The sequence below is a fragment of the Elephas maximus genome, chromosome 3 (assembly GCF_024166365.1).
Source record: "Elephas maximus indicus isolate mEleMax1 chromosome 3, mEleMax1 primary haplotype, whole genome shotgun sequence".
Lineage (NCBI taxonomy): Eukaryota > Metazoa > Chordata > Mammalia > Proboscidea > Elephantidae > Elephas > Elephas maximus.
In genome coordinates, this window is record NC_064821.1 from 13,016,682 (window position 1) to 13,026,926 (window position 10,245).

General features: G+C 47.5%; 1 protein-coding gene across 5 annotated transcripts in view; it reads left to right on the top strand.

The window, feature by feature from the left end:
• The window catches only part of CERS4 (ceramide synthase 4), a 62,561-nt gene extending 52,660 nt beyond the window's left edge, over positions 1 to 9,901 (top strand). For all 5 annotated transcript variants that reach the window (XM_049876708.1, XM_049876709.1, XM_049876707.1 and 2 more), the window contains 2 exons: positions 1,830 to 1,986; positions 2,078 to 9,901. In XM_049876708.1, the coding sequence (XP_049732665.1) occupies positions 1,830 to 1,986; positions 2,078 to 2,236 (316 nt within the window). In that variant the 3' untranslated portion in view covers positions 2,237 to 9,901. The remainder of the gene's footprint in view (positions 1 to 1,829; positions 1,987 to 2,077) is intronic.
• Positions 9,902 to 10,245: the final 344 nt, after the last annotated feature.

The following is a 10,245-nucleotide window of genomic DNA, read 5'->3' on the forward strand; positions in this document are numbered from 1 at the left end:
AGGGCAAAGCTGGGGGGCCAGGGCCGAGGTGGCTGTACTGGTCCAGATGGTGATGATGGGGTGGGGGGAATCAGTGCAGACAAGAGGAGTGGGCAGATTCAAAGGAAGATGCCAGGGTTTGGGGAAATGGAGCTGCCGTTAGCTGAGGTGGGAATGAGCGCAGAAGGGTGACCAGCTTTAGCCATGTTGGGGCTGGCTCCACAAGGAGACGTATAGGAGGCTGGGTCGTGCCAGGCTGGGGTTTGAGAGAGTGATGTAAATACAAGAGCTGCGAGCACATGGCCCAGGGTCCTCAGGGGTCCTGGTGTGGCCAGAAAGTCCTGTCTTAGGGCCCCCTGAGTGTGCGGTCAGGGAGGAGCCTGCACCAGAACCTGAGAGGAAGAGTGCAGGGTGAGAAGACGGGAGCACAGGTGCCTGAAGGCACTGAGAGAATAGTGTCAGGGAGGAGGGAGGGGGCCAGGCCCCAGGGTGAGGTCCCCGAGAGGTGGGAGCAGGAGGAAGAGGTAGAGATGGTGAAATAGACCACACAATGGAGGGCCTTGGGGGTCAAGGGAAGGCGTGAATGGGGGTGGTGTCTGGCGAGAAAGTGGGGTCAAGCAAGAATCTTCTGGAAGGGAAAATCCATGCATGTTAGCTCAGCTGCCTGGCCATGAGAAGGGGCAAGGAGGGATGGGGAGGGGGGCTTGAGGAGGCCCTAGGTCTCAGGGACATAAGGGAGGGGGACAGATAGGGGGCATCTAGGGGGCAGGCAGGCCAAGGGATGGGCACAGGGTAGGAGCAGAGGCTGGACTCTGCAGTGAGCTCCACAGAGGTCACTGGTGACCCCGATGGCCGATCTGGTGATGACGTAGAGAGGGCAGGTACCACCGGCCCTTTTGAGGAGTTTCAAGAGAAGAAAAATGAGAGGGTAGCCAGAGGGGGAAAGTGGTGTCAGGAAAAAGCTCTTTGGTGTTGGTTTTGCTTCTTGTGTGTGAAGTCAGGGTTGGCATGAATGGTGACACTCCTCAGGAAGGGGCGTGAGGCAGCAGGGGCCGCAGGGAAGTCTTTGCGAGGAGAGGGATGCTGGGGTCCAGGACAGTTTGTCTGGGGCAACAGGAGAGAAGGTGGAGTGGGGGGTGGACAGGCCGATGGGTGTGCTGGAGAGGAACCAGGATCCTCCGCACCCCATGTGGCTCACAGTTACGGTTACGAACAGTTTTGAGTTAACGAGCTTGAGCGTTTTGCTGAATTAGCAAACCAAGCACGGCTAAAGCTCAAGGTCTCTGGATGGTACAAACAGTTTGCACCCATCTACTAACCTAAAGGTTGGCAATTTGAGCCCGTTTAGCGGCTCCATGGAAGAAGGGCCTGGCAATCTGCTTCCATAAAGATCACAGCCAAGAAAACCCCATAGAGCAGTTCTATTCTGTAATACATGAGTCAGTCATCATGAGCCAGAATCAACTCGGCAGCAGTCAAACCCATCAAAAACCCATTGCCGTTGAATCAATTCCAACTCATAGCAATCCTCTAGGACAGAGTAAAACTGCTCACAGGGTTTCTCCCAAGGATCCCCTGATGGATTCAAACTGCTGACCTTTTAGTTAGCAGCCAAGCTCTTAACCACTGTGCCACCAGGGCTCCTTGACAGCAGTAGGTTTGGATTTTTTGGCTAAAGTGCAGAGGCGTCATCCTTGGGGTAGTAGGGAGCCATAGACGGTTCTAAAGCAGGGAAGGCTGTGCATGTTGGAGGTTCCTGGGCTGGAGTTAGGTTTGGAAGTCTGGAGCTAAGGTGGGAGCCTGCGGGGCTGCAGCAGCTGGTGACACCCCCTCCCTCCCTCCGGCCAAAGGATCCTCTACACCACTTACTATGAGTCCATCATCGGCCGGGGCCCCTTCTTTGGCTACTACTTCTTCAACGCCCTCCTGATGATGCTGCAGCTCCTGCACGTGTTCTGGTCCGGCCTCATCCTGCGCATGCTCTGCCATTTCATGGCCAAGGGTCAGGTACAGCTAGGTCCCCGGAGCCCCCAGCCCAGCCTCTAGCCTCATCCCTTCCCCCTCGAGCTTCACCCCGTCCTCTGTCTCTGTCCCCCAGATGGAGAAGGACATCCGCAGTGACGTGGAGGAGTCAGACTTGAGCGAAGAAGAGGCCGCCCGGGAACGTCAACAGCTGAGGAACGAATCGGCCCCCGCTGGCGGTCCCCGGAGCCGGGCAGCCAGGCGGCTGGCCAACGGGCACACAGCAGCCATGTAGGCCGTGAGGGCTGGCTGTGTGGGGCTGCCCCCAGTGCCCAGGGGCTTGGATTTGTGGGGCACTGGACTGGCAGCCTTCAGGCCAGCTCTGTGGAGACAGTGAGGGCCCCACCTCCAGGAAAGGCTGATGATCTGTCTCCAGCCCCTTCCCCTGCCCTCCCCCTTCCCATCCTCCCTCTGTGAAATCAGACACAGTCGGAGCCAGCAGCAGTATGCCCAGGACGTCCTCTGGGGAGCCCCAGGCTGGAAGGGGCCTAATAAAACGTGAATGGAGCCAAATTCACCACACCACCTGAGAGATGTGTCCCTGTCCCAGAGCCATCTCTCCATCCTGTGATGCCCTGAGCGAAGCAGGAGTCTACGGTTAAAAATAATATTAAGCCAATAATAGGAATTGATTGAAGTTTATTTAATAGACAATTTGCAAATTGGGGTGACAAAAGAGAAAAATCTTTTACAGATTCTTAGACTCCAGCTTATTGCTAGTAACTTATAAGTTGCCATGGAAACAGGGCTAGAATAGTGTTTACATAATCACTTGTGGCCATGCAACATTTTCTTGAAGAACAATTCAGATAGTTACTGATTTACCCTAAAACATAATTTCTAGTCTGACCTTTAAAATTGCTGTTTGTGGAAACTGGTTGCACATAGATAGTTCTTTAGAAGAGCACATTGCCCAAGGCAAACAGTCTTTACTAATTAAGCTAAACTATCCTTTGACTTAAAGATGACTTTCAGAAAACCAGTTTTCTCAAGGTTTATGGTTCAATGATTATCTCAGGGTGATAGTGTGGATGGGTCATTTCAACCTCCATGGAATCCAGAAGCCTGGATTTAAACTCTGTTCCTTACTACTTATATATCCCACAGACAGGAATACTCACTGTCCTTGCTCCACGCCACCCCCCCAAGGCTGCTTGGACTGGGTGGGGAGTGGACATGTCCCACAGGGATCCAGACAGCTGGCAGCACAGAGACTTCCAGGCAAGTTCCATCCCCCAGACAGGGGCTCCTTAGACAAGCCACCTTCTATAACCCTCAGTACATCCCTGGACGAGCTGCTCATATAGCCGGTTTCCAAATGAGAAAGTTCCAGGCTCACAGAGGTCACGTCCTTTGCCCAAGGTCACCTGAAGGTCAGAGGCCAAGCAGGAGGGCAGAGAAGAGGCCCAGGTCTCCTCTGCTGACTTTGCCCAAGGCTAGCCAGAGCCGTGTCCTTAGGGTCCCCAAGGCCCCCTGGACACTGTGAGATGGGGCAGGGGGTCAGTCCCGCTCGACCTCCTAGGGGTCAGCCAGGGCAACCCATGTGTGTCAGAGTAGAACTATGCTCCATAAGATTTTCCATGACTGATTTTTCAGAAGGAGATCACCAGGCCTTTCTTCTGAGGCATGTCTGGGTGGACTCGAACCTCCAACCTTTCAGTTAGCAGCTGAGCATGTTAGCCATTTGCACCACCCAGGCACATAGTATGAGAAGTTTAAGAACAAATATATGCCAGTAAATTCGAAAATCTATATGAAATGAATACATTTATGGGAAAACATAAAATGCACAAATTATACCAAGAAGCAGCAGAAAAACTGACTAATAAATGTTCACAAGATGTAAATAATAGAGGAAAAGTACCTCCCCACTAAAGCACAAAGGCCAGAGGATTTTACAGTTCAAGTTTTATCAGCATATCAAGTAACAGATAAAACCAGAACCCAAGCCAGTTGCCCTGCAGTCAGTTCCGGCTCACAGCAACCCCATGTGTGTCACAGTAGAACATGGAGTTTTCATTGCTGTGAACTTTTAGAAGCACATTGCGAGGCCTTTCTACCAAAGCATTGTGGGTCTGTTCAAACTGCCAACCTTTTGGTTAGTATTGGAGGGCTTAATGGTTTGCACCACCGAATTCCCATCTTATTAAGTGATACAAAGAGGGGGAGAGAAGGTATATAACTTCTTTTGAAAGGATAATATAACCTGGAAACCAAATCCAGGTATGGGCAGAATAAGACAGAAAAATTCAAGCTAATTTTCACTTAAGTCCATAGAAGCCAGTGCACCTCGTGGGCAGCCAACACCCATTGGGCAGGGGAGGCTTGTGTGTTGCTATAACGCTGAAACAGGTTTACAGGCTTCAGTGGTGCTTCCAGACTAACAGAGTAGGAAGAAAGGCCAGGCCATCAACTTCTGAAAATCAGCCAATGAAAGCCTTATGGATCACAACAATCTGATTGGCAACCAATCATGAGGATGGTGCAGGACTGAGCGGCATTTTGTTCCGTCATGCGTGGGGTCGCCATGAGTCAGGGGCTGACTCAACGGCAGCTAACAACAGCCAGCCAAATCGATTGTTCTAGGGGAAAACCATGACCACCGAGTGCAGTTTGAAAAGCAATGTATGAGTCAACTTTAGAAAATCAGGGTAATTTATCACTGTCAGCTGGTACTTTATCACTGGCATTCTTCTGTCATAGCTGCTTGTTTTTGCCATGACCCCGTGTATGTGTTCTGAGAAGTCATACCCCAAAAATGACAGAACACATGCAGAAACACGGCTAGGATACATCACTCAACACCCTTGCAAGTCTGGAGCAGAACATTAAGAAGAAACAAAACCCAGTGCACCCAGTGCTGTCGAGTCGATTCCGACTCATAGCGACCCTATAGGACAGAGTAGAACTGCCCCATAGAGTTTCCAAGGAGCGCCTGGCGGATTCAAACTGCCAACCCTTTGGTTAGCAGCTGTAGCACTTAACCACTACGCCACCAGAAGAAACAAGCTTCATAAAAATGCTAACGGCTTTAAAAAAAAGTTTTTTACAGTGTTTATACAGTTGCTGTCAAGTTGCCTCTGACTCTAGGTGACCCCGTGTATGTTGGAGTAGAACTGTGCTCCATAGGGTTTTTGTGATTGTTAAGGTTGTATGTCAACTTGGCTGGGCCATGATTCTCAGTGGTTTGGCTGTTATGATGTAGTCTGGCGGGCATACAATTATGTGATTACCTCCGTGATGGGATCTGCTGTGAGGAGCCAATCAGTTGAAAAGGAGTTTTCTTGGGGGTGTGGCCTGCATCCAATATAGATGGACTTTCTGGCAAAGCTCTCAGGGTTTTGCTCACTCTGGATCCTGCAGCTGGCTTCTGTTCATCTGACCTCTGGTTCCTGGGACTTGAGCTAGAGCTTACCTGCCATCTTGCCTGCTGATCTTGATATTCATCAGTCTTAGCAGCCTGTGGACCAGAGCCCTACTGTTTGACCTGCTGATCTTGGGTTCACCAGCCCCTGTGGCTACATGAATCAGGAGAAGCCTCCAGCCTGACCTGCAGACTTAGGACATTCCAGCCTCTGCAACCACATGAGCCGTTTCCTTGATATAAATCTCTCTCTATATATAATTATATGCTTTACTGGTTTTGCTTCTCTAGAGAACCCCTCCTGAGACAGTTGATTTTTTGGAAGTAGACGCCAGACTTTTCTTTCAAGGTGCCGCTGGGTGGACTCGAACTTCCAGCCTTAGGGTTAGAAACTGAGACCGTTCACCATTTGCACTACCCAGGGGCTCTAGCATAGTTAAAAAGACACGTTAAATTCCTAATAAGTGTAAAGAAATAGATTTGAAACTTAAAAAAAATACAAAGTGGCCATCTAAGATACAACTATTGTGTCTCTATTCATCTGGCACAACAGACAAGGAAAACAAAGACTCAAGGAAGAAGCTAGTCTACAGGACTAATAGTCTACACAAACCACAGCCTCGTCTACCCTGAGACCCGAACTAGATGGTGGCCCAGCTGCCACTACCTACCGTTCGAATCAGGACCACGGTAGATGGATCCTGAGAGAATGGGAGAAACGTGGAACAGAACTTCAAATTCTAAAAAAAGAAAGACATTGCAAGAGTTGAGACTGAGGGACTTCCTGAGACGGTTGCCCTGCGATAGTCTTTAGATCTTGAACCAAAACTATCCTCTGAGGTCACCTTTTAGCTAAATAACAGATTGGCTCACAAAATAAAGAGTATCACCTTGAGGACCGTGCTCCTTTAAAAAACCATCTACAGCGTCAAGGGGAGGCATGCATTCTCTGGGCCCCATAGAGTTGTAGCTCCAGCATCGGCATTCAAAATGGGGAATCTCTGGGCTTACCTCTGACCTACAGAATCTCAATCTGCTTTTTAACAAGCTCCCCAGGTCGAAACAGAGTTGGCCTGAAGCACACCAGGCACGAAGGGATTCTGAGGCTGCTGTTTTATGGCCATCTCCCCTGCACGGAGCAGAATAAACCATAAAACAAAACCCATTGCCGTCAAGTCGATTCCGACTCATAGCAACCCTATAGGACAGACTAGAACAGCCCTATAGGGTTTCCAAGGGGTGCCTGGTGGATTTGAACTGCCGACCTTTTGGTTAGCAGCTGAACTCTTAACCGCTGTGCCACCAGGGCTCCACCGAGCAGAATAAAGCCCCACAAAGGAATCGAACCTAGGCTGCCTGGTTTATCCACACAATGGACTATCCTAAAACATCCTGCCTCTCTTTGGAGTGGAAGATTAGAAAAGAGTAGAAAAACCACCTCCAACTGGACACATCTACACAAACCACGGAAGTCCCATGTCCTCTAAGCCCTCCCAGGCTACTGCCCACACACAAAATCTCAATGACAACTTTTCTGATTATAAGTCAAGTAAGTTTCTAAAACGGAAGACATAAAGCCATGAAATAAAACATTAACAAATCATCCCACGCCTTCTCCATCCCAACACTGAGCCTCGGCAGAGGTCTCCACTTTGGGGTCTTTGCAGTCCCCCTTCCTTGGCCGTCCCTAAACCAGCGAGACCAAGTTAACAAGAAGAGCATCTTCTAATTTCCTTGTGGATTTGCATTCTTTAAATGCCTGTGAAGCGTCCACAATTGAACAAGGATTCCAGTATTTAAAGCCCACCAGACAATGATTCTTATCCAGCCCCAACGCGGCCCCTTTCCAGTTTCCTCCAAGCACAATGTGTAGAATTACTCAGTGTGTCACTTCCTAGAACACGCGATTGTTTGTAAGAGGTAGGCAAGACTTCTCAGACAGTATTTATTTTTCTCATTTTAGACGCAATGCCCGCAGCCTTCACAGTGTTCACTTTTCCAGAAGCTTCTCAAGTATCGAATGTGTGTGGACTCAGTTGTGTCCCTTCTTTTTTCAAAGTTATGCTTTGGGGTAGGGGGGTGGAAAGAGCAAGACAATGTACAAATGGTCAAACTCTTTGTTTGATCATCTGGTATGCAATAAAAGAAGTGTGTTAGATTACACCCTAGCAATCATTCTGAGGAAAATATTCTGAAAGTTGTAACTCGGTGCATTTCAACAGCTTGGAGAAAGGGGATTTCCTAGGGTGGGATTAAGAGGAGAAAAACAAAGAGGATCAGCGTTTTCCTTATTGGGGCTGGAGTGGATTTTTCCTGAGGTGTTTTCCATCCCAAATCTTGGTGGGAGGATGGATCCCTGCAAGTGTTGGGACTTTTATTGTTGGCAGGGCTGTGGTTTGAATTCAAAGGGGATAAAGAAGGCATAATTGTCCATTCAGTTAAAACTAGAAGGATGCTGGACCGTACCAAAAAAAAAAAATCATCTTTATAGAACCAAACAGTCACCAATTTCTTTAAAACAGATGAGAACATAAGGGGTCAGGGAAACTAGATTAATGGAAACAGAACTACCAGAACGGAAATATTGAGAATGTTCACAAGTTGTGAAGAACATAACCAATGTCACAGAACAATTTGTGTAGAAATTGTTCAATGGGAACCTAAACTGCTGTGTAAACCTTAGCCAAAAACACAATAAAATATTATTAGAATAAATTAATTTAAAAAAATACAAAATTGAGGGTCACTTGAAGGAAAAGAGAGTGAGGAAGTGTTGAAGCTGCTGAGTTACCAAGGCAACAGGTAATGCATAAAGACAGGTAAAAACAGCAAAATTACCACCAGAGGCCAAACAGAAGAAAGGAAGTTCAGGGTGGAAAGACATTAGGTACAAGGAGACAGCGCCACCTATGGGTGGTTCTGAGTTCCGCTGTGTTTGTGAACTACTGCTGAGGAGATGTGCCCTGGTGGCGCAGTGGTTAAGTGCTCAGCTGCTAATCCGAAGGTGGGCCGTTAGAACCTACTAACCGCTCTACAGGAAGAAGACGTGGCAGTCTGCTTCCCTAAAGATTGCAGCCTTGGAAACCCTGTGGGGCAGTTCTACTCTGTCCTATAGGGTCGCTATAAGTCAGAATCAACTCCACGGCCTCCGGTTGTACAGCAGACCGTTTGGTGCGAAACTTTTGCTGTTGTTGTTAGTTGCCATCGAGTTGGCTCCAGTTCATGGCGACGTTGTGTATAACGGAACCAAACGTTGCCCGGTCTACGCCATCTCCACAATCGTTGGTGTATGGGAGACCATTGCTGTGGCCATTGTATCAATCCATCTCACGGCCGGTTGCCCTCATTTTGGCTGACCCTCTATTTTACCAAACATGATGTCCTATTCTAGCAATTAGCCTTTCCCGATGACATGTCCAAAGAAAGCAAGCTGAAGTCTTGCCATCCTCACTTCTAAGGAGCATCTCGGTTTTATTTCTTCTAAGACAGAGCTGTACTCAGTATTCTTCATCAACACCATAGTTCCGACGTTTTCACTGCCCAGCTTACATATGCATATGAGGCAACTGAAAAGACCATGCCTTGGGTCAGACACACCTAAGTCATCAAAGTGACATCTTTGCTTTTTAACACTTTTTGATAAGGTCTTTTGCCACAGATTTTTAGCACTTAAGAGAGCAGAATTAGACTGAGATGCAACTAACGTGGACAGAACTAAAGAAATACTGTTGAGACAATAAAAAAGGAAATTGCAAACGGTCCCTTCCCATTTATTGTTGGACAGGCTTCACAGAGGACGATATTATGATTTCCATGAATATATTCATGTGGATACAAAATTCAGCACCAGGTCTGGAAAGACCCACACCCAATTCTGTAATGATGTTCCAGTGTGAAGTCCCCGGGTAGCACATGTGACTAAGCACTCAACTACTAACCGAAAGGTTGTGCTTTGAGTTCACCTAGAGGAGCCTCAGAAGAAAGGCCTGGCAACCTACTGCTGAAAAATCAACACTGAAAACCCTGTGGAGAACTCCCTCCTTTACCACGAAATCAGCAGAACTGGATGGTGCCCAGCTATCATTACTGAACGTTTTGATCAAAGATTTTATAGAGGAATCCTGACCAAAAGTGGGGGAAATGCAGAACGGAATTTCAAATCATCATGGAATCCAGAGGCTGGATGAACCCCTCAAGCTATCGCCTTGAGATAATCTTTAAACCTTAAACCAAAAATATCCCCTGAAGTCTTCTTAAAATCAAACAGTAGTTTAGCTTAATTAGTAAAGAGTGTCTGCCTTGAACGTTGTGCTCTTTAAAGATCTATATGGGATCAAACTGACGATAGCAACTCGAAAGATTTGATAGGAAACTTAGGGGGCAGTGAATTTAAGTTAGTGGGGGATGAATAATTTCGAAAAGTAGGGTGAGAATGGTCACACAACTTGAAGGATGTAATGTCACTGCATTGTACGTGTAGACATTGTTGAATTGGTGTATATTTTGCTGTGTATTTTCTCAACAACAACAATAAAATACAGTAAAAAAAAAATAAATAAAAAGCCCTATGGAGCATTAGTTCTACTCTGTACACCCAAGGCATCGCCATACATATGAGTCAACTCAACGGCAACTTTTTTTTTTCCCCCTGGCTCCAGGATGAGGGGGAAATGGAGAAGAGAGGCTGGTGATGTGGAGGGAGGGCGGATAGCATCATCTGTAATTTCTTATTAGATATATAGTTAGGTATGCTAGTTAAAGGTTGATGGTTTGAAACCACCCAGCAGCTTTGCAGAAGAAAGACCTGGCAATCTGCTTCCGTAAAGATTACAGCCTAGAAAACTCTATGGGGCAGTTCTACTCTGTCACATGGGGTCGCT